Source organism: Canis lupus, chromosome 4, assembly GCF_048164855.1.
Source record: "Canis lupus baileyi chromosome 4, mCanLup2.hap1, whole genome shotgun sequence".
Lineage (NCBI taxonomy): Eukaryota > Metazoa > Chordata > Mammalia > Carnivora > Canidae > Canis > Canis lupus.
In genome coordinates this window covers 43,263,054-43,287,301 of record NC_132841.1, presented here as the reverse complement: position 1 = coordinate 43,287,301, position 24,248 = coordinate 43,263,054, and the positions used below count along the sequence as shown (strand labels likewise).

Below are 24,248 nucleotides of genomic sequence, written 5' to 3'. Positions count from 1 at the left end.
CCTCTATCATTACCATTTTATATTAGTATAGTATATTTGCCACAATTAAGCCAATATTGAGACATTATTATTAACTAAACTCAATACTTTATTCGGATTTCCTTAGTTTTTAACTATATATTTTTTTTTCTGTTTGAGGATACCATCCAGGATGCCACATTACATTTAGTCATCATGTCTCCTTATGTTCCTTTTGGCTCTGACAGCTTCACTGGCTTTTCTTGTTTTTGATGACTTTGACAGTTTTGATGAGGGCTGTTCAGATGTTTTTATGAATGTCCCTCATAATTCGTTTGATGTTTTCCTCATTAGAATGTAGTTATGGGTTTTGAGATGGACATCACAGATGTAAACTGCTATTTTCATTACATCATATCAAAGGTACATACTATTAACATGACTTAGCACGTTGGATATTGACCTTGATCATCTGACTGAGGTAGTAGCGTGTGTCATATTTCTCCACCGTGGAATTTCTATTCTCTGCCCTCCCCTTTTCATACAGTACGCTTTTGAAGGAAATCACCATGCAAAGCCTACATTTAAGGAGTAGAGAGTTATGCCCCACCTCCTTAGGGGCAGAAAATCTACATAAATCACTTAGAATTCTTCTTCAGGGAAGATTTCTCCTCTCCCCATTCATTTATTTATCCAATCATTTATTTATGTCATTGTGGACTCATGGACATTTTATACTTTGGATATAATCCAATACTGATTTGTTTATTTATAGCTGAAATTGTTTCAGCTTTGGCCATTAAGAGCGCTTTCAGTTTGCTCCTATGTCCTTTTAACATATTCCCTAATTATGGGTTTTGTTTTGTTTTGAGCATTCCTTTCTGGCACAATCTATCTCATGCCCAGTCCTAGAATCATCCCATTCTCTAAGAGCCTTAGCTCCTTTTATTGGAGAATGGTATTAGAAACCAAGATCTGGGTACTAGGTGTGCTCATTGCTATTGTGGGGTTATCACTTCTAGGCTCTCCAGCTAAGAGAGCAAGGAAATATTTGCTTAAATACAAACCTACGTATATTTACATATCAATATATTTCTATGTATATATCCATCTATATTAAGTGAACATATCTATCTTAGGCTAAACATTTGTTCATACTGATGTCTGCAACTCTAATCCATTGCTACAAGGATCATTATAGTTTTCTTCATTGTCTCTTTGTAACCATCGATTTCAGCAATAACAAACCTGTCTATACCATCCACCATCTGTTGTTCAATTCCAATACATATGTACAGTAAATGTTAACTCATATTCCTATGGGAAACAACTTTGTCAACCACAGTACAGTTTTTATGTGTGGTTCCTTTTGCATTTAGTCTCATAGATTCATTTCCAAATCTACTTAGGTCAGCACCTTTCCCCTATCACCTTCAAGAGATTGATTCATACATTCATCACAGTCCATATGCCATCTTGGGATCCTCCAATTTTCTAAATAATTTTAGAAATGTTCATGCATTAAGATTCACTCTGTATGTTATAAAATTCTATGGGCTTTGATCAATGCAAATGTCATATATTCACTATTTCAGTATCATACAGCATAATTTCACCATCTTAAGCCACTCCTTTCCCATGGCTTCACCTATTCAACCCTTTATCCCCTCTTCTGCCCTAAATCCCTAACCACTAAACCACCTATAAGATCCAACTGTGTTTAGGTTTGCAAGAAACTGATGAGCTGTCATCTAAAGTGGGTATAGCATTTTGCATTCTCACCAGCAATAAGTGAGAGTTCCTGTTACTCTACGTTCTCACCAGCAATTAGTACTATCAGTCTTTAGTATTTTAGCCATTGTAATTAAAGGGGACAATGCTATTTCATTGTTGTTTATCTTGCATTATCCTAATAAGAAGTGATAGTGAGAAATTTCATATGCTTATTTTCCATCTATATATCTTATTTGGTGAAGTAGTTGTTAAAATCTTTTCTCCCATTTCTTTCTCTTTGTGGGGTTCAAAATTGTTGAATTTTGAACGTTCTTTGTATATTTTATATGCAAATCAGATATGCATTTTGCAAAATATTTTTTTAAGATTTTTAAATTTATTCATGAGAGACACAGGTGGGGCGGGGGGGGTGGTAGAGACATAGGCAGAGGGAAAAGTAGACTCCCTGTAAGGAACCCAATGCAGAACTCGATCCCAGACCCCAGGATCACACCCTGAGCCGAAGGCAGATGATCAACTGCTGAGCCACCGAGGTGTCCTATTTTTCACAAAAATTTAATTCCAGTCTGCGACTTTTCATTCTTCCTTAACAGTGCCTTTTCTGGAGAAGTTTTTAATAAAGTTCAATTGAGAATTTTTTTTTCTTTTATGGATCATGCTTTTGCTGTTATGTTGAGAAACACATTCCCAAAACCAAGGTCATGTATATTTTTTTCTCTTGTCTCTCCTAGAAATTTAATAGTTTTACATTTGGGTCTATGATTCACTTTGAATTAAATTCTGTGTAAGATGTAAGGTTTGTGCCTAGGTTCAATTTCTTATATATGAACATCCAATTGTCCCAGTATCATTTGTTGAAAAGACTTTTTTCTCCATTGAATCGTCTTTGCACCTTTGTCAAAAGTCAGTTAACTATATTTGAATAGGTCTATTTCAGGTTTTTTTTAATTCAGTTCTGTTAATTCATTTGTCTATTATTTCACCAATGCCATGCTGTCTTGATTACTGTAGCTTTATACCAGGTCCTGAAGTTGGATAGTGTGATTCTTCCAAGTTCATTCTTCAGAATTGACAATATTTATTTTAAAATTAGTTCTTTTATTTCAAAATTGATCCCTGAGTTCTTTGTCCCTCCTTTCATATTCTATTTTTCTCTAATTATCTAATTTCTGAGCTTTTAAAATTCAAATTTATGTTGTACTTTTATAGTTTATAAGTGTAGCTTTTATAGTTTAAATTTGTGTAGCTAGTTTTGAACTATTCTATTATAGTTTTCATCTGTTCTGTGGGTTCCTCTTTCTTGCATGCTTTCATTGTTTCTAGAAAGGTTATTATACTTCTTACTCATTTTTAATTTTTTTATGAAAAAAACACTTTGTATGAGCTTCAACCATAATCTTTTTGGTTGCTTATTTCTTAAATGAAAGAAATTTTTGTAGTTTTATGAGAAAGGGGTAGGAAGTGATAGTTTTTTAGATTCAGGAGTCTAGAGTTCATTCTTTTTTTTTTTTTTCCACAAACTAATGAAAAACATGGCCTTGTATTTTCTAAGATCTAACTCTTCTGGTGATTTCTAAATCTTTCATCAAGAAGTTTTCTTTTCTACTATTGTTCCTGTTCTGATCAACTACTCTCAGGAGTTTCTTATCAATGTTAGGCCTTTCTTTGAAAAAGAGCCTTGTTTTTGTTAGTTTGAAGAATTTATAGGTTCCACAATACTCCAAGTACTATCAGTCATTATCACATCATGGTTCCTTTGTACTTACCATGAATTGGATCTAATCCAACTCCCTTCCATTTTTTGGTGCTTTTCTCAGGTTGGTCACTGTGTTTTCCAATGAGTACATATTGGTTATTTAAGCAATCTCCTGTTCTCAGAGTCATAAGAATTTTAGTTAGCCTCCCTCTGCTTTGTTCTACATAGATGAGATAGCACAACAGTCATGTAACCATCAGTTGTTTTTCCCTGTCTACTTTTATTGAGGGTGCAGGGGCTTTACTAAGATACTGCGTCAACTAGTTTTATTGTAGATGTAGTGTATGTCTTTGGTTTTGCCATCCTAGTTGTTCAGTATTTTTTAATTGGGGACAGGATTTTCAAATATTAAGCCAACCTGGTCTTCCTTGAATAATCCAAATTTGGTTGTAATGTATCTTTTTCATGTACCACTAATTCACTTTACTAATATCTTGCTAGGAAATTCACATAAATATTCATGAAATATGTTGGTTTATACTTTTTTTTGAAAAGCTATTGGATTTTGCTATAAAAATTATATTGTTCAAATGAAAAATATCTATTCTTTTTAATAGAATGAATTTATGTTAAATTGATATTATTCTTTCCTTAAAATTTTGGTATGATTCAGTAGTGAAGCCATCTCAGCCTAGATTATTTTGGGTGGAATATTTATTTTTTAAGATTTTATTTATTTATTCATTAGAGACACACAGAGAGAGGGAGGCAGAGACACAGGCAGAGGGAGAAGCAGACTCCATGCAGGAAGCCCGATGTGGGACTCCATCCCAGGACTCCAGGATCATACCCTGAGCCAAAGGCAGGTGCTCAACCACTGAGCCACCCAGGCATCCCATGGTGAATTAATTAATTAATTTTTTTGTTTATTGGAGTTCAATTTGCCAACATATAGCATATCATCCTGTGTTCATCCCATCAAGTGCCCCCCTCAGTGCCTGTCACCCAGTCACCCCAAGGAATATTTTAATTAAAGATTTAATTTCTTTAATAGGACTATATAGATTTTCTATCCTTTCTTGCTTCAGTTTTCAATTACACTTAATCTTTAAAATCATTGAACTAAAGTTCGAAACCTATTCTTATCATCCCTTTAATCTGTAAAATCCATCGATGTGTCCTCCCTTTTATCCCTCATGCTGGCAATTTGGCCTTCCTTTTTTTTTTGTTTTTGGTTTTTTTTTTTTTTGTTTTCTGATCAGTCTTGCTAGTTTTTGTAATTTTATTGTGTCAAGAGTGAAAGTTTCGGGATCCCTGGGTGGCGCAGCGGTTTGGCGCCTGCCTTTGGCCCAGGGCGCGATCCTGGAGACCCGGGATCGAATCCCACATCAGGCTCCCGGTGCATGGAGCCTGCTTCTCCCTCGGCCTATGTCTCTGCCTCTCTCTCTCTCTCTCTCTCTCTCTCTCTCTCTGTGACTATCATAAATAAATTATAAAATTTAAAAAAAAAAAAAAGAGTGAAAGTTTCGCTTTTCAATATTCTTAAAAATTATGTATATGCTTCTATTTCATATACTTCTGCTCTTACTGATTTCACTCCTACTTTTTTGTTTTTTTCTAGCTTCTTAAAATGGGTACTTCCATCAAGATTTTATCCTTACTTCTTTTAAAATGTATGATAGCATACATACATCATAAATTGAATAATGTAACTTAAAGGGTATCCATTTTCCTCTGAGCATAGCTTTGGCTACAATCCATACATCGTGATATACTGTGTGTTTATTAACATTCAGAAAATATATCTTCCAATTTCCCTTATGATATGTTCTTTGACTCAGATTTTATTTTGAAGTATATTACTCAATTTCCAAATATTTGAAATTTTCTAGTTACTGTTTTCTTATTGACTTCTTGAATATTTCTGCAGTGGCCAGAGAAAATACTCCATATGATTTCAACCTTTTCATATTTTTTAAGACATGCTTTGTAAACCAGTGCTTGATAAAGATTTCACATGTAGTTGAAAAAAAAATGTTCAATCTACATTTTTTGATTGCAGTGTTTTCTAAGAATCAATTAGGTCAGGTTTGCAAACTCTGTCATATTGTTCCATACTGTTACTAATATTATAATAGGCCATATTGTTACTAATGATTATATATGCTTATCCTATTAATTACAAGAATGAATCTTAACTATGAATGTAAACTTGTCTATCCTTTTAATTCTGTCAATATTTGCTTTACGTATTGTCAGGCTATGTTTTTAGACAGATACAAATTCTCGTATTTTTCTGGTGTATTTAATCCTTTATCATTTTGAAATAGCCCTCTTTATCTCCAATAACATTTTTTTTTTAAAAAGTCTATTTTAAGTAGTATTAATAAATCCACACCATCCTTCTTTTGGTTAGTATTTTCATGGTATCTTTTCTATCCTTTTATTTTTTTCTCTATCTTCTTGTTTAATGTTTGTCTTTATAAAAAGCATATAATTATTGTTGGTTTTTATCCACGGTCTTTTAGGTAGAGGATTAATCCATTTATATACACAATAATTATGATATTTTTGTATTTAAGATCATCACCTTACTATTTGTTTTCTCTTTGTTTAATTCGTTCTAAATTCCTTTTCCTTTTCTTTTATTCCTTATTTGAATTAACTATATTTTTCTTTGAATCATTCTCCATCCTTTCTCCCTCTATTAGGTTATTATATTTTTTAAACTGTTCTTTTTAGAAGCTATCCTACAGATTGCAACATGCATCCTTGATTTAATAAGGCAATAAGCAGTAGTGCTATTATCATTTCTGGGATAATTCAAAGATCTTAGAACACTTAGACTCCATTGACCCTCCCAAATTTTGCTACTGTTCCTATCTTAAGCTTTTAATCTACAATAGTCAATTCCCATCTTTCCAGGACGTTGATTTTTTGAAGAGACCAACACAGCTTTCTTGTAGAATGTTCCATCTATGGGATTTGAATATTCCTCTTGGTTTCATTTAATTTAGTACTCCATCCTGCCTACTTTGGTGAAACCAGAAGTGAGATGTAGCTAAATTAGATGTAGGGGAGACATATTTAGCAACAATACTTTAAAGTCAATGCTTTGAATTTTATATTGTCACATCAGGGACACAGAATTTCTAACCTCATAATATTGTTGTATGGATTAAACAGATGGCATATGTCAAGTGTCTATGATGCTATCTGATACATAACAGATAAGAAGCAGAGCTTCACACCCTCAGTGCTGTTAATGGTTTGGACCAGATAATTTTCTGTTGTAGGAGCTATCCTGTGTGTTAGAGGCTGTTTAGCAGCATTCCTGACCTCTACCCATTATATACCAGTAACACACTCTAGTTGTGACCGCCAAAAATATCCCCAGACATTACCAAATGTCCTCTGGGTGGGGGTGGGGAGGAATTGGTCTCAGTTCAGAACCACTAGTATAGAACAAAACCCCAAGTATTTGATAAGTATTTACTATCATGCCTTGTGTAAAGCTTTGAGATTAAGACTTCATGAAACATTTCTGATTTCAACATACTCATGGTTTGGTTAGAGACAATCAGGCAAATAGGGACTTAACAGATGGTATGATAAGTGCTGTGATAAGGACAATCATTGTTGTATGTTAGGAGAGGCACCTGACTCAGTCTGCAGCAGAGGCCCTTTTATGGAAGAATGTAGAACTCTGAGAACTAAAGGACAGAATTCTCTCCCCTTTCCCATTAAGGCTGAAGAGATCAAACCAATAAATACCATCCATAATGAAAATCAATACTCCAGGAATGAATTATCAAAACCCATATAATTTCCAGGCTGTATTTCAGAGTATGATCGATAAAGATGAATCTACTACCAAATATAGAGACACACACACAAAAAAAAATATAGAGACACAAGTAAGGTAAGTCAGGAGTGAGGGCTACAGATGGTACAATCAGCCATCTATTTCTTTAGTTGTTAACAGCAAATATGTTTTATTTTCCCATTCTATAGCTATCAGTCTGTTTGGGGAGAGACTGGATAACCAACACCAGATTAACACATCAGAATAATGTCGCATATACCTTCTCTTGTTGACATTGGAAAGCCTTAACTAAGGGGACCCATCCAACTGCGCATACTGTCCAGCCACCTATACTTTCACTCTTCTTCCCATTCAAGTACTTCTTTAGATCAGTTGCAGTATAAGTCAGAAACTGGTTAGCTATTCCCTAATTCTGTTTCCTCTATTTACTGGGCATTTGGCTTGATTATCTTTCCCAGCCTCTTCTGCAGTTTACTGTGGCCATGTGAATAATTTCTAATCCAAGGTATGTAATTGTGGAAGTCGTATGTACAATTTCCAGGTCCCAGCCATAAAAGCCTCCCATGCACAATTCTTCACACTGTTTTCCCTTCCAGTGGCTTGATTCAGATACACACTGGTACCTTGGAAGCCACGGTTTAAAGATGGCAGAGTCAAGGAGTGAAAGGACCCTGTGTTCCTGAGTCTCTCCTTGGAGGAGAGAGACCCAGCAACCAAGAATGCCCTTACTGGGTTTGATACGAATAAGAAATAAACTTCTACTGTGTTAAGCTGTGAGATTTGAGAGTTTATCTAGTCCAGCAGCTAGCCTCCTAACACACAAAGTAGAGAAACAGCCAGGTTTCCCTGCAATTGTAAGCCTCTCAGTCTTGTAGACATGCATGGTGTTTCTGCTGCATTCACCAAACCAGAGAAAAGTACCTTTTGCCAGCATATTTCACTGATATTCCCTGGAGTTAAGTGGGTATGTGAGAGGCCATTTGCAGGGCCATTGCTAAAGATCACACTTCATCTAATGTCCAGAGCACAGAAGTATGAAAGGGTGTGGGCTTTGATGTCAGACAGATGTGGCTTTGAATTTTGACTCCTCCCCCCTCCCCCCACCTCTCTGACAATTCTTTGGCTTCATCTCCCTGGGCCTCTGTTTCTTCATCTGCAAAATGAGGTTAATAACACCTCATAGGAATTTCATGGGGATAAAATAACAGATAGCTTATAAAACATCGGCATACTTCCTAGTATCCCCAAGGTACTCAATTATCAATTAGTTCCCTCCCAATAATCATGAAATGAATAAATTAGGAGTTTATTTACCCTTTTAATCAGAAGACTAAGCAAGAGGTGGCCTTTTCACAAAGGACTACATATTTACTCTTCCATAGAAATGTTTAATATCAAAAACAAAAAAGAAATGTTTAATATCTCATACAAAGGAAACAAGTTCAACAAATACTTTTATTTTTCCCTTGGTTTAAATAAGAATTTAAGTTTCAAGAGACTTAAGAATATAAGTGTAAATAGAGGCAGCATGTATTATTTTTAGAACTCTTTTCCTTTATAAGAAATGAATGTTACATTTTTAAATCAACCATAGAACATACATTGACCTTTGACCTAGATGGAGAACAACAAATGAGACAGTTCACACAAAGGAGGGGGAATACAGGGTTTTGCTAGATAATAACCATGTCACCCCAGATGCAATGACTCCAGGGGAAAAGATGGCAGATCACAAAGCTAACATGTTGGTGGCAGGCCCTCCACCTTACCCAACTCTCATCTCTGTAGATGAGATTTGGCAACAGGACAGGATCCTACCAGGGAGGCTGGTGGAGCAGTGAACTGTTGCACCTCTGTCCCCCAACTGCAGGAGAAAGAGGCTTAAATGTCAGGCCAACTGGGATGTGGAGGGAAACATGGAAGAGAGCCGCCCACCGGCATGACTAAGTGCTCTTTGGGACAAGCTCCACTTAGAGGGCAGGAAGCAAATATCCAGATGTTATATGCTGCCAGATATGATTAACTGAGGAAAGGTGAAGCTGCCCACTTAACCATCTGAACAGCAGCCCCATCTGAGTGACCCAAGAGTTTTCTGCAATTGCATTAATCATCAAAATAAATGGAGGCTCCATCCATCTCCATTCCCACCCCTCTTTGTCTCTCCCTCTGATAGTCAGAATAGCAGCCTATTTTTAAACCCTGGCACCACATACTCTCGTGGAAACATGTGGGCTTCCTGACACAGGCTGATGCTCAGAGGAGATACAGGCACGCTGACGGTACTGCCCACTCTCCCATCTTTCCTCTCTTGTGAGGGGCAGAGGCGGCTCCAGGAGGAGAGGGCCTGAGGAGGGAACCTGCTACCCATGCAGGGGAATAGCGAGTATCTAACACTGGCCTCCATGACAGGGATAACCAACTGCTGGCTTCCATCTCCTGCAAAAGGGACAAGGCTTGGGCAAGAACCAGCCCCATGTACAGATACCAAAAGCAACAGCTCAAGCCCAAGAAGAAGAAATATAGATCCTGGATGCCAATTCTAGTATCTTTTAAAGAGAAAGAGTTTAAAAAATAAAGAAAAAGAATTTAAAAGGATCTCAGTGTCTCTTTAACATGTATCTGATGTACTTTAAATAAAATAAGCAAACATTTCATTAAATGTTGAAGACTTTTTTTTGGCAAGGTTGCAATGAAGTCAATTTACCAAAAAAAAAAAAAAAAAAAAAAAGAAGAAGATGATGACTTTTCAAGAAAGGAGATTTTTTTTTTTTTTTTTTTTTTCAAGAAAGGAGGTTGTACTGTACTTACAATCGCTCCAGCTGCTTCAGATCCTGGAAGGCGCCTCTCTCGATGACGCTGACCTGGTTGTCTTCCAGATGCCTAGGACCACAGAAACAGCAGTGGTCAAGGACAAGCGGGCCTCAGGGGTCTTCATGCTAGGTTTCAGGCCCTGCAGACCTGGTCACTCAGCCCCTCCCATGACACTCTGCCATGCCCCCTACCCCCCAGCTGGGATCAGTCTAGTGGGACAAGATAATTCACATGCCAGCTTGGTGTCACGGTAACCAGGGTTTCGCCGCCTGCACACTTTCTACCTGACAGATTGGTTTCCATGCCTCTATTTTAAGAATGTTCTCAGCAAATGTCCCCCCAAGCACTGCAGGATGTTGCACAGAAAAGGAAGAGGTAAAAGCTGCTTCTTATAAAAAACACACATATATTCAGTATCTCTTCCCTTGGAGCTCCCTCCTCTAAGGATGCAAAAATACTTCATTAAAAAGGGCCTTCTCTGTGTACTCTGACTCTGGGTCACCTACTAGAAAGGGTGTTCCTACTGTTGGACAACTGCCTGTGCCAGGAATTCTCCTTGCCCAGGGCCTGGCTGAGGGTGATGGTCACAAAAGCTAGTCCAGCCACGGACTCTGCTGACCTCCAATATTCTCCATGCAGATGATTAAAAACCTAAACACTCTGCTTAACTGAGGTTGATTCATGCATGTGGCATATCCTAGGAATTGAGTATACAATGAAACATTTGTTTCCCTAACTTAAAAAAAAAAAAATGGCAGCTTAAACTGGATTAGATGAACAGTAGGGAAGAAAAGCAATGAGGTTGCCCAGTTTCTATCCCGGGCCAATCCCGCTGGTTGAATGAGATGTAGAGAGATGTAGTTGTGTTTGAAGGAAGTGTCTTTGGAAGGTGCAGTTTAGGAAAGGCTGTAGGTGCCCTGGACTACACAGAAGAGGTCCTCTGAGCGCCTGAAGGAAAAAGCAGAAGGATAGAAGGCAGCTTTAAGGAAGCTTGACCTTCATTTCAAAATGATTCTATCCATGTTAGCCTAGCACCTCCAAGGCATTTTATAACCCCTGTACTTCTTGGGCTTAACACTTGGGTCCTTCAGTTTATTTTCAAGTCCATCTTCCCCACTATGCCTAAGGACTAAGGGGGTAGGAATTTCTGTTCATTATCATACTCAGCCTTAACACAGTTGCCTAGCACAGCAGCCACTTAATAAAGGCTTCTGAATAATGAAAAACTATAGATGTCTTTGGGCCACGTAACATTGATTTTCTATCAAGGAAAAGGCCAGTCTAGGACATACGGAGTGTCTGACTCAAACTATCAGAGTGATAAGGGTATTTTGTTTGAGTTCAATGACATTTTACATTTTTTTTTGTAAGTTTTTTGCAAACCATTAAAAATCAATATCACGCACACATATATACACACATACACATTATCACAAAAGAAACTCCTTCTGAAAAATCAGCTCCTGGGCAGCCCGGGTGGCTCAGCAGTTTAGCGCCGCCTTCAGCCCAGGGCATGATCCTGGAGACCCAGGATCGAGTTCCACGTCGAGCTCCCTGCATGGAGCCTACTTCTCCCTCTGCCTGTGTCTCTGCCCCCCTCCCCTCTGTGTGTGTGTGTGTGTGTGTGTGTGTCTTATGAATAAATAAATCTTTAAAAAAAAAGAAAAGAAAACAAAAATCAGCTCCTGTATTTCCAAATACCACCAACTGGTAGGAACTGAGTATGGGGTCAGGCAAGGCACACAGGCTCCTCAGTCTGCCACAGTCCTCACCCCCACTTTACTACATACGTTCATGTCACTCTGGCCCCCTACAGGCTCCTCACTTAACACATATGGATACCATGGAATAGGGAGGCTGAGAGCCTTGCCTAAGGAGAAATTATTTGTATAAAGTCACACAGCCAGCTAGGAAAGACTAACTCCCAGTCTGGTGTGCTTGCCAAATCCGGCATTAAACCCTTCCCTGCTTTCTTATCAGCTGATGGTGTAACACCCAGTCAACCTCTCAGAGACTGTTTCCTCATTTGTAAATTAAAAAAAAAAAAAAGTCTCATAAGTCCTTATGAGGACAAAAATGGAATAAAGTGTGTAAATTCTCTAGCCCAGGATCTGAAGTACAATTAGAGGCTTATTAATGTTCTTTACCTTCCCTTGTCTTCCTCTCTATTTTGCCATATGGCAAGGAGGGCCTTGGAATGCCAATAGACTCACACTAGCACATCTCGCTAAACAGGGAATCAGTTCAATATTAGTGACTGGGGATTTGTTTAGCTGTTTTTACTATCAATCAATCCATCACAGTGCTTGTTGTCATAAGTTCCCAATTATAACAAAGAACAATACTAGAGTGCCTGAGTGTGATATTCTCTCTGGGTTTCTGAAGGAGTTTAACTCCAACCTCCTATGATGAATCTTTTAGTTCTATACTAATTAATCTAACACTACTAGCTTCTTTCAGAAAGGGGAGTAAAAAAAAAAAAAAAAAAAAGCAAATATATGTGTATTCAATAGCTGCCCCTCCTCAACTATGCTCAGGTGTGGGGAGGCTAATTTTTATCACTTTAGCCAATGGAAGTCACCAGTGGAAAATGAGATGATGAGATGGACTGATATTGGGGGATTTATTCCTACCTCCTTCCCTGCCAAGTAACTTCAGATTGACTGTGTCCCTCTAACTAAGACTACAGATCCTATCAGGTAGTTCCTACCTTTGTGGGCTCAGATAACCACTTTCCCCTATTGTTCCTTGAGGCCTAGAGGACTATTGTGGTTCCTTGCTGCTAGCCTGAAGAAACTATGGCATATCTTCTCAGTTTCTCTTAACTTTGCCCATTTCTTTGTAAATAACTCTTTATTTAGCTCTCCTTATTTGTCTTGAGTGAGTGTCATCTCTTTCCTGCTGGAATCCTGACTATAGTCAGGTAGCTAGGGTCCTTTTCTAGATTTACTTCTTAGAACTATCAGAGTCCAGCCTAATACCTGACTTTTAAAGGGGCAACACATAATCAACATCTGATGAATGAATGAATAAATGAATCAATGAAAAAGCTGTGAACCTTTCATCCAGACTTCTAGGTTGAGATGCAATTCAGAAGCTTGAGCTAATGTAATTGATATCATTCTCATTTTACTGACCAGATGCAGCAAGGTCAGGGATTCCAGCAAAGGTTGGATGTCCAGAAGGGCTGTCCATTGTTTGACTCTATTCTGAGTTAGAGACACACAGACTGTGTTCATTTTCAGCTCTTTTAGCATTGTTATTTTTTTAGTTTTAACACTGAATCAGAATCGGAAACCGCCTCATGTGATGATGGCTAGGGAGGAGTTTAATTCTTTTATTAACCCCATGTGGGATAAAGCTGGCTCCCACATTGTGGGCATAGCAGAGTTCTTGCAACAGACTAGTAAGAAAGAGAATATAATTGATAACACCAGAAGGGATCTTTTCTTACTCCACCCTGTAGGGAAAGAATTGTTATGGGCAATTCTTATATCTTCTCCTTGAATGTACTTTATTTGGGGAAAATTGCCTTTGGATGAGACCAAAGTTCCCCAATATCCATTTTATCTGCTTTTGCCCACACTCCTGAACTGTATTAACAATTCTGCATGGAAATAGGTGGCAAGCACAAATTATTCAAGACTATTGAGTCTTTTCTGGCTTCACTATAAATTGTAAATAAGAAACAGATATAGGGAATGTGCCAAGGTGTGATGAAAGCTTTTCAAAAAAGATAGTTGTCTAGGTTACTCAACTAAAAAGAATAGATTGAGGGAAAATATGGTTTAAATGTCTAAGTATTTTACTAGTGTGAGAAAGCATTTCAGCTATCCCACCTAGCAGATTCTTTCACAGAATAAAGGGCCACTTGAATAGGATTGTCTTTGAGTTGATAAGGAAGATAACGAAACACAGTATATTAACAGAGTCTATAAAGTGGGGGAAGAAGGAGTGTTTTGGTGTTGCTTATCAAAACAAGAAAAATGTGCCAATTAAATGAAAGATAAACTGGAGTCAAAGGAATGTTTTGTAGACCATCCAGAGGATATTAATATGATCTTTTGTGATTATTTTAAACTTTCTATTTGCAGACAGCAGATATGGAAATTGGAATTTTTATTAGCCTTTCTGATGTAATGGTAAGAAAATCAAAGGGTTTTCTTTCTGACTTGGTTAGAAAATGAAGCATTAGGTGAAATTTCTGACTTGTATGAAAGGAAATCTCTCACACATGCAGGGGGAGAAATGGAAACAGAGAGGTTAAATGTTTGTTCTTCAAGCTGTCAAATGACCTGGAATCGGGAGTTTACTGCCTCTATCTCTTCAATAAAAGTTACCCTAAAACTGAGCTATGGAATTCCCTCAACCCATCCCTGTCTCAATTCTGACCCACACACATCTCATGAGAACTTCCAGCCATTTGACAGACACATAACTGCTAAGGGCAAAAGACTCAGCAGAGGGTAGAGTCGCCCCCTTCTGCCCCTCCACGTTCTTCCTGATAATGGTGAAGGAGTGTGAACATGCCATAGACTGGAGAATATATCAAGGAGAAAACATCTGCTATTTGGAGGCCCAACATTTAGACCCCAGAGTCCCCACACACTGGTGTTCAGTACATATCAGGTAATGCACATCAGGGCTGCATTTATAAAATGGGTAGACTATTGCTTCTTAGTTTTCTAAAATTTCTATAATACAAGTGGACAGCAGTTCTGCACAGAGGTTAGAAAGCACATATTCTGGGTTCTGATTTCTCCTTAGCATAGTTACCTGCCATGTGAAGTTGGGACAACTGTGCCTCTGTTTCCTCTAGGGAGACAGGGATTAATAGCCACATAACACAGAACTTGGTCTGTGAAAAGTACCATACATATGTTGTTAGTCATCATCATCATCACCACTATCTACTTCTCATTGAGGAAAAACAACGCTACACAAGTAATATCCCACAGGTTGCAGTGAGAATAAACAGATTTCATGAAAATGTTAAAACCATAAAGCATTAAATGTGCAACTATGAGAGTTCGGAGGACTTCTGGCCATTTGTTATGAGTGGAATTATATCCCCCTCAAATTCATATGTTAATGTCTAATCCCCAGGCTATCATAATGTGACCTTATCAAAGATAAGGTTCTCGGGGATCCCTGGGTGGCTCAGCGGTTTGGCGCCTGCCTTTGGCCCAAGGCGCAATCCTGGAGTCCCGGTATCAAGTCCCGCGTCAGGCTCCTGGCATGGAGCCTGCTTCTTCCTCTGCCTGTGTCCCTGCCTCTCTCTCTCTCTCTCTCTCTCTCTCTATCATGAATAAATAAATAAAACCTTAAAAAAAAAAAAAGATAAGGTTCTCACTAAAGTAATTCAGTTAAAAAGGGGTTATTAGGGTGTGCACTAATTTGACTGATATCCTCATAACAAAGGAAAATGTGAACAGAGACATGCACAGAAGGAAGACAATGTGAGACTCAGGGAGAAGATAACCATCTAGAAGCCAGGGATTCCTGAGGCCACCAGAAGCTAGAAGACAGGCTGGATCAGATCCTCCCTCTCAGTCCTCAAAAGGAACCAACTATGCTGACTCCCTGATTTTGGATTTCTGGCCTCAGAAACTCTGAGACAGTAATATTTTTTGTTTAAGCCACCCACTGTGTGGTACTTTGTTATAGCAGCCCTAGCAAACTAATATACTGTCATTTCTTATCTTACAGATGAGAAAACTGAAGCCCAAAGAGGTAGAGTGATTCATCCAAGATTACATGGGCAGTTAATTCTGAGGCAGGACCAGAACCAGGTACTTACTGTCCCTAATAAAATTATTTGTATTATACAGGGCTATTAGTAAAAAGAAGGAGGTGGCTTCAGCTACTAAGACTTTAGCTGCTGCTTCTAGTAGAGATCTGCCATCCAAGATTCCATGACACAGCAGACACCAAGGCAGTGGCCAGACTGTCCAGATGGTACTCCTGGTCTGGAGCCATACTTACGGGGTCAAAATCAACCTTTGAGTAAAGTAGGAAAGAGGCTCCGATTACTCCTCTCTTGTACCTCTAAATGTCTGAGCTTTGCTAATGGACAAGCATTTAGGCATTCTTATCACTTACAGACTTCGGGATGAGTAAAGATATTCAATATTTAGCAAGGAAATCTGATATTCCTTGCTCCCCTGTTGTGCCAATACCCATCTCAAATTTTGCTACCTGTCTGTTCAGCTGTGGGTGTACAGCAGGGGCTCTGACCCTGTCTGACTCCCTCCCTTTTCCCCTCCACTCCATAAAGCAACAAGATAAATAACTTTCGTTCTGATTGCTCTTTTAATGCACAGGCTGGAGAAGAAATTATAATCTCTGTGGAAGAGTAGCATGGTTAGTCAAGCTGACATTGCTGTCATCCTAGAAGCTGGGCATGTTGATTTATTCATGTAGAGCCTTCTGTTTTCCTTGTCACTGGAACTGACTTCTTCCACCAGGCTAGCCCAGCCAGCAGCATAGAGACACAGAATAAGATACCTGAAAAACCTGGGTACACTAATGAAGGGTTTTCTGCTGCAGAATGGTAAATTCCTGTCACCCAGTGCATAGGGGTGTGATGTCAGGGCAACAAAACATTTTCACAAGGCCAAAGAGCTAAAAATGAAAATGATGTTCAAGAATCATGTGTTACTTACAAGACTCGGAGGTTCTTGAGTCCAGCGAAGTCCATCTTGGTAATCCTGGTAATATTATTTCTGTCCAGGTCACTGTAATAGAGAGCAAATTTGGGTCAGATTTTTGGAGGTTACACTTATGGTCTATTCAACCCAGACTGGCTTGAAGGAATGTTGCTTGTCAAGCAGAAGGTAATTCCAATGATTAATGTCATCCCTTGAGCATGCCCAACCAACCTTAAGGAGACTGTATGGAATAAGCTATTCATTATGTATATAGTAGAGCCCTGCTATATTTAGCTGCCTGGCTTCTGTTGCCCCACTTTGACTAACAACTTTTTCTTTGGAGTCCCCTCCCCGAACTCTCAGATCATGTCACATAAGTGAGGCCAACCTCTCTTCCCAGGTCCAGACCTAATCTAGGCTAGGCTTATAAGCATCTTCCCTCTGACCACAGTACTTGTTTCAGGAATGTATCATGACTCAAATTCCCAACAGCTCTTTCCCCACTGGGTTTCCAAGCTGTTTAACATTGCCAGAATCCATCTTGTCACCATCGAGAGTTTTCCAGAGTCAAGAGATAAGGAGAAAGTGATTCCTGATGCTATCCTATGAGTATGTGGATCTACCCAGGCCTGAAGCCAGATACTTCTGTATTTTGAAATTATATGAGCCAATTTATCCCATATCCCCTATATTTTGTCTTAAAACAGTTTGAGTTGAATTTTCTATCACTTGAAACCAAGAGAATCTTGAGTGACTTTGTTATCTACCTAAGTATTTATTTTCCAACTAGTTTGCAACTCCTGGTCCATTAGCAAAGTTTAACTTTCATAGCCCAATATAAAGAGTATGTGCCTGACATACAGTAGGGGGAATTTTGTTAATATCATACATTAGGTAAAGACAGTTACATGGATTGCTCCTGCCACAACTATTGGGTTTATAGTCCTAAAAATGGTCCCAAAGAGAAGAATTTGCTATGGAAGAACTTAAAGCATTATGGGGTATTTGTGTTGGGGAAAAGGGGCACCATGGGTATTAGAAAACTAGAGTTAGAAAAAACCAAAATCAAGAATGAACCTATGAACAACTGTATACAAATTCTGTGTTCATTAAAATTATCTAAGAAGACTAGATGCAAAAAAAAGGGACCATGAACAATGTTATAATTCTTAATAATGGATGTTGATTGATTAATTCCTATCTACCATGCCTTCTTGAGAATCTGTTCAAGGTTCTAGCCATGCTGGAGTTTCAACAAATTACTTGTAAACTGGCTTTGCTTTTCTCCTGAACATTCAGGAACTCAGGAGGTCATTTTCCCCATGACAGATCCTCATCCACACAGTCACTATTTCTTAGGTTTTCTTAGCCAGGTCCTAAAGTTGACATCCTGCAGTCATGTCTCAGATGGACCTGTGAAATCCACAGCTGCATACAAGGAACAGGGAAACAATCTTCAGATTCGAGCACTTTGTATGAGAAGGGATTATTCTCCTGATACTGAAAATAATATCAAAATAAAAATCAAGTGAGTCCTTGGGTAGCCTCACCTGGTAACCACTTTCCTTCCTCATTCAGTTTTCCACTACCTACAATAGCAATCAGGTTGTTTCTTAACTAGCCTGTGATGGAGACAGGCAGTGTGTAGACTTCTCAGACTAAGCTGAGTGCCAGTAAAGGAAGAGCAAGAATTACACAGGGAAATAAAGAAAGGTTGCCTGTGTGAGGATCAGACAGATAGGCATATGTGCATGCTCATACTCACCATGAGTATTCTTCTCACCTCCTGTCTCAATTGGGATTGATGTTTGGGGACATTGAAAACTGCAGATATGACAATGCAACTAAACATTTAATTACCAGGACACAGCCTGGTATCTCAGCAGCTTGTGCTGGTGGCTGTGGCACCAATATTCTCAATTAATATTATTATATAAAGGGGCACAAAGTGTGCTGCTGAAAAGCTGAGGACTTGGGACGGCAGGGGGTGGTGGTGGTGGATGGGTTGGAGGGATGCACCAGGCACACAGTCTGTGTTTGGGAAGCAGAGCTTTAGAGGAAAGCAGCCCTGAGTTTGGATTCCTGCTCTGCCACCTACTGAGTGACCTATGGGCAGTTCACTTCATCTCTGAGGCTCAGCTTCTCTATCCACAAAATGTTGGTAATCACCTCAACCTCAAGGATTTTTATGAAAGCCAAATGAGATGACACACAGTGTTTACCTGGCATTTGTTAAAGACTTAATCGTGGCAGCTATTGTTACTATAATTAGTTGAACTACATCCTTCTTACCTGCACCCCCCCACTTCCACTCTGAAATTTCAGTGCATTAAGAGCAGCGGCCTATACCACCCCAAATTCTGCACCTACAGATGAATCCTGGGATCCCAAGACGACTATCTTCTTGTAGATGAAAGAGGGGTGCATTTTGCAACTAATAAGTAGTAAGATGCTGCCACAAGTAGCCCCCTCACACTGCTCTTCTCTTTCACATTTCTATGACACCTATTTCTTTATCGTCCTCTGCCCAGCCAGCACACACACTGCCCAACTGCCGGGGAGGAGGTCAGAGAACATGTTCCTGGGTTTTGAGGTAAGACAAGTCAGGGTTCAAGTCTCTTCTCCACTTCCTATTCCCAGCTGTGTGGGTTTCAGTATTTTACTTAAATTCTCTGAGCCTTGCTGCTTTATGTAAGCCTCTCCTACTTGCAATCTTGGAATGGTAAGCACAAAACCCTGATTACAAGCATGCTTGGCTGAAAATGGGAATTAATTAAATGGACACTGAGAGGAGGCTACACTACCTTATGTGCTCATCACTCCCCCAACCCCCCTTGTCTCAGTCCAAGCTGCTCTGAAACTTCAGCCTGATTTCTCAGCCATCAGCTTTGGCCCTTAAGGGAATCAGTATATCTTAGCCTATCATGAGTTTTGAACCATCTGCAAGCATGATCACTAGATGGGAAGCCCCTGCCGTGGGGTAAGGAAGTGAGGTGGTATCAAAACATGTTTGCAAGTTGTTTCTTTGACGAGCCTGCCATTGAGAGGTAGAGTCTATGTCCCTTTCCCTTGAAAGTGAGCAGACCTCACTTTGACTGCTTAGAAAAGCCTGGGGGCAGGAATGATGTTGCGGAATTTCTGAGGCTGGATTAGAAGAGGCAGTAGTAAGTGACTGCCTGGCTCTCTCTAGGAGCATTTGCATGGGAGCACTGAGGTGCCATGTTGGAAGACCAGAAGGCTAGAGACGACACTGGAAAGACTTTGTAAGAAGATCAGAGAGAGACAGAGAGAGACAGAGAGGTGCCGGATGTTTGAGGTGCTGGATGTTTGAGAGGTCCCTGCGTGTTTGGTTCTTTCCAGCCTAGAGGTCAGGCATGTAAGTGCAAACACCTTTGAGATTCAAGCTTCAAACTGTTGGGGATTTACCCCAAAGATACAGATGCAATGAAACGCCGAGACACCTGCACCCCGATGTTTCTAGCAGCAAAGTCCACAATAGCCAAACTGTGGAAGGAACCTTGGTGTCCATCGAAAGATGAATGGATAAAGAAGATGTGGTTTATGTATACAATGGAATATTACTCAGCCATTAGAAATGACAAATACCCACCATTTGCTTCAACGTGGATGGAACTGGAGGGTATTATGCTGAGTGAAGTAAGTCAATCGGAGAAGGACAAACATTATATGGTCTCATTCATTTGGGGAATATAAATAATAGTGAAAGGGAATATAAGGGAAGGGAGAAGAAATGTGTGGGAAATATCAGAAAGGGAGACAGAACATAAAGACTCCTAACTCTGGGAAACAAACTAGGGGTGGTGGAAGGGGAGGAGGGCAGGGGGTGGAGGTGAATGGGTGACGGGCACTGAGGGGGGCACTTGATGGGATGAGCACTGGGTGTTATTCTGTAAGTTGGCAAATTGAACACCAATAAAAAATAAATTTATTAAAAAAAAAGAGAGAGAGATTGAAGCTTCAACTACCATCTGGCTATAACTTACGAGAAACTAAGCCATTTCACCCAGCTGAACTACTCCTGAATTCCTGCCCACAGAAACTGTGAGGGGGAAATACTAAAATAAGCACTGTGTCTTAAGCCATTAAGTTTCGGAGTGATTTGTTTGGCAACAAAAGAGAGAGGTGGAAGAGAAAGGAAGAGAAAGACACCTTTTGAATGTTTAACATTAACAATGGAACTCCCTTCAAATGACTCTCAATGGCATGTCTTTTCTACACTTGTCTGTCACCCTTGAGATATTCAGTCTTGTCATCATGGTCAAAGATGTCTCATGGGAGCCAAAAACAGTGAGCACTGGCCCTTCTCTTAGGTTCTCAAGAGTAAAGATTGCATAATTAGGGTTGTCCATCTCTCCAAGTGAGCCTTAGGCTACCATGAGAATTACCCTGGTGTTATATTAATAATCGTAATAGTGGGTACCATTCATCGAACATTGTGGCAGAGACCAGCAAGTTGTCCACCAAACCATTTACCCTTTGTCTGGTATACACAGATAGCATACATTACTCAGCTACTCTAGCTGGGAAGTGCAACCATGTGAGTTCTCATTATTACACGGGCAGAGGCAATATTAGCTGCCTTCAGGCCTGACACATAACACTTCCTGCCCAATCCTCCATGCTATTTCTCTTTCCTCATCCTGGGCTGAATTCAGTAAATCCAGTGGAGGACTCCATGAATGGCAGACAGAAAGATCCTGAGTCCCTGAAAGACTACATGGAATAGAGACCTTCCCTCCCCCGTCTCTCCATTTACCTATATAAAACTCAGACACATTCAAGAAATCATTCTTAAGCCACTGAAATGGTCAGCCTATTTGTTATAGAAGTCTACACTGACAATGCATTTTGAGTCAGGAGCTTTTCATCTTTTTTTTTTTTTTTTTTCTGTTTCTTTGCAATGGTTCTGAAAGGTAGGTGTTATTATCTTTCTTAAACAGATAAAAATACTGAAGATAAGCCTTACTAAGAGCTGATGCTTGCTGGGCCCAAACTATGCACCAGGCATTGTGCTAAAAACTGTATGTTTATTTTCTCTTATCCAGACAGCAATCATATGAGGTAGGTACTATTATTATCCCATTTTCCCCATAAGGAACCTGAAGCATCATTTCCCTCACCCCAGTCCAGCTTAGATTTTACCAATAAAGCAACTTGCCATGAAGTCACACAACCAGTAAGTGCCAAAGGCTAGGATGTAAACTTGGGCTCTCTGAATGCAAAGGACATGTTTTTTATTACATCATATTCCCCATCTACAGCTAGAGTCTAAGCATCTTCTACTGCATCAGGTTAATTGCTGAAAGAAAAATGAATGAATAAATGAATGAATAAATAAATAGAACAGAACAGTATAGAATAGAATTTCCCATCCCATCCCACCCTCCTGCTGGCTTCACTGCTTCCCACTCCAGCCAAAATGGCCCATTTCCTTTTCTGTCTCCCAGTGAGGTCTGGGCCAGTGGGAGTGCTGAGACCCCCTGTAAGCCAGAGAGGAAGGGGTGCTTTTCTGTTTTTGCCCATGTCTGGTTTCTGCCATGTTGCTCATCATCTACCATACTGTCTCCATAAAAAGGCATCACCATGGTAATCTCTTGCATTATTTTTCCTCATTCCAATCAGTGAATCATAAACCAATGCTGTGAGTTGCAGCTTTGTGGTATTTTCACATCTGTTTGACACCTTGGGTGGGGTGGGGGAGGATGAAGAATTCAAAACAACATTGGAAAAAATGAAACAAAAATGTCCTGGGGCAGACCACTGTCCCTAACTTGGCACACGTATATTCACATCCTTCTTTTGATTCATTCTGTGGCATTCCAGCAAAATGTTCTTTTTGCTGTGGCACATCTGGGAAGAGGGAGCAGTAAAAACAGTGCAGTGTGGATAAAATGGCTTCAATACCAAATCCACAAGATGTAGATTTGAGTCCCCTCTTCCGTCTTAGCTGGGTGACTTTGGGTATGTCACTTAAACTTATTTAACCCTAGTTGTTCATATTGTTGTTGAGACTTCCATAAAATATGACCAAGAACACCAGCTCTATAGGATTATCATGAGGCTCAAGAGAGAAACTGTGTGAAGAAATATTTCCTAAACAGCATTTGAGTGGCACCTGGGTGGCTCAATCTGTTAAGCGTCTGCCTTTGGCTAAGGTTGTGATCCTGGGGTCCTGGGATCGAGTTCTGTATCAGGCTCCCTGCTCCTTGGGGGAGCCTGCTTCTCCCTCTGCCTCTCTTTCTCTCTCTGTCTCTCATGAATAAATAAATAAAATCTTAAAAGAAAAACAGCATTCAGAGTAGTTAATTTTTCACACACAGCCAACAACTTGTGGGGAGAGGATACAGAGGTGGTAGTTAGGGTTGGTGTTAAAAAAGGATGTTTCTCTATGATGGTGCAACTTACAGAGTTAGAGAATACATAATCAGTTCAGATCAGACTTTAAGACCACCTGCCCCCACATAGCAAGTGTATACAGAGTGATGCTCTGGATTTCAGGAAAGAAGATAACATTTCAGTATAAGGTATTGAATTTGGAAGGGCTGCCTTACAATGAAGTAATTCTCTATCACAGGGGGTATATAAGCAGAGATTAGTAATTAATCTCTGGACATGATGTACTTGTGATGGGTAGGAAGCTGGTTGACATGACCTATAAAGTCCTGATAATTTTAAGATCTATACTTCTTGTATTTTGGGAGTCCAGATCTAATGGGCTTAAAAACATGGCTTGGTTCTTGCCCTCAGCTTGGAGTCTAGTTGAAGAGATGGACTGAGACTTACCACCTATTTACAGAACAATGTAAGAATATATAAAATCAGATGTTAAGAGAAGTGGTCTAGATTCCATGGAGAGTGAGCAATCAGAGATTTGAGATAGATGTGAGAACAGGAGCTCAGAAGACCTGGAGCAGATGGGAAGGAAGTACATTATTATGGGGTGGTAGCAGTAGGGGCCATGATGGGAATCACAGAGAAGTGAAGAGTCTGAGAACAAGGACAGCAAGCTTCTGAACAAGGATGGCATGATACGTTCATGTTAAGGTCTCAAAGCCTAATTAGGAATTCTGCTTAGAAGAGTGTAAGAGGGGCCAGGATTAAGATGTCTTGTGGTCTTGTGGTCTCCTTGTTTACCACCACCAAAGGAGAAGTTCCAACCAAACCAGAAAAACTTAGTGAAGGAACTTTGGTCTCTGTTTCAGTTATTTGTTTTCTATCCTGGGAAGGCTAACCTGAATGAGCCACATCACAGGGCTGGCTGCTGTGCCCTTCTGTTTCACTTTGGTTGGACAGGAGATAAGGGAAGGGAACAGAGTGAAGAGAGTGTATTTATTCTCCTGGTTCCCCCCCTGAGAGGACGTCCAGATTAATATCTCCATCAAAGGTCATAGCTCCTCTTCATGGCTGACCACTTCCTGGTTCTAGAACACTTTGACTCCTCTAATCTCTTCTGCCTTAGGGGTAGTAACAGCTCTATTGCTTCTAGTCCTGGTTCCCTGAACCACACCCAACTACTGAAATAGTCCCTTTGTAAACCCACCCTCTTTAAATA

General features: G+C 39.6%; 1 protein-coding gene and 1 long non-coding RNA gene across 3 annotated transcripts in view; one reads left to right on the top strand and one right to left on the bottom strand.

Annotated features, from left to right (window-relative positions):
• Positions 1 to 24,248, bottom strand: part of SLIT3 (slit guidance ligand 3) — a 591,163-nt gene that overhangs the window by 528,883 nt on the left and 38,032 nt on the right. Inside the window, exons 2-3 of the mRNA XM_072824217.1 lie at positions 16,691 to 16,762; positions 10,023 to 10,094 (exon numbers count right to left, since the gene is read on the bottom strand). Of these exons, the coding sequence (XP_072680318.1) occupies positions 10,023 to 10,094; positions 16,691 to 16,762 (144 nt within the window). The remainder of the gene's footprint in view (positions 1 to 10,022; positions 10,095 to 16,690; positions 16,763 to 24,248) is intronic.
• LOC140632325 (uncharacterized) lies at positions 7,290 to 18,202 on the top strand. 2 transcript variants are annotated; one of them, XR_012029845.1, is made up of 3 exons: positions 7,290 to 7,310; positions 15,735 to 15,817; positions 18,045 to 18,202. It is a non-coding gene; the product is annotated as an uncharacterized lncRNA (long non-coding RNA). The 2 variants fall into 2 exon arrangements; XR_012029844.1 differs by having other exon boundaries at positions 7,293 to 7,310; positions 18,035 to 18,202.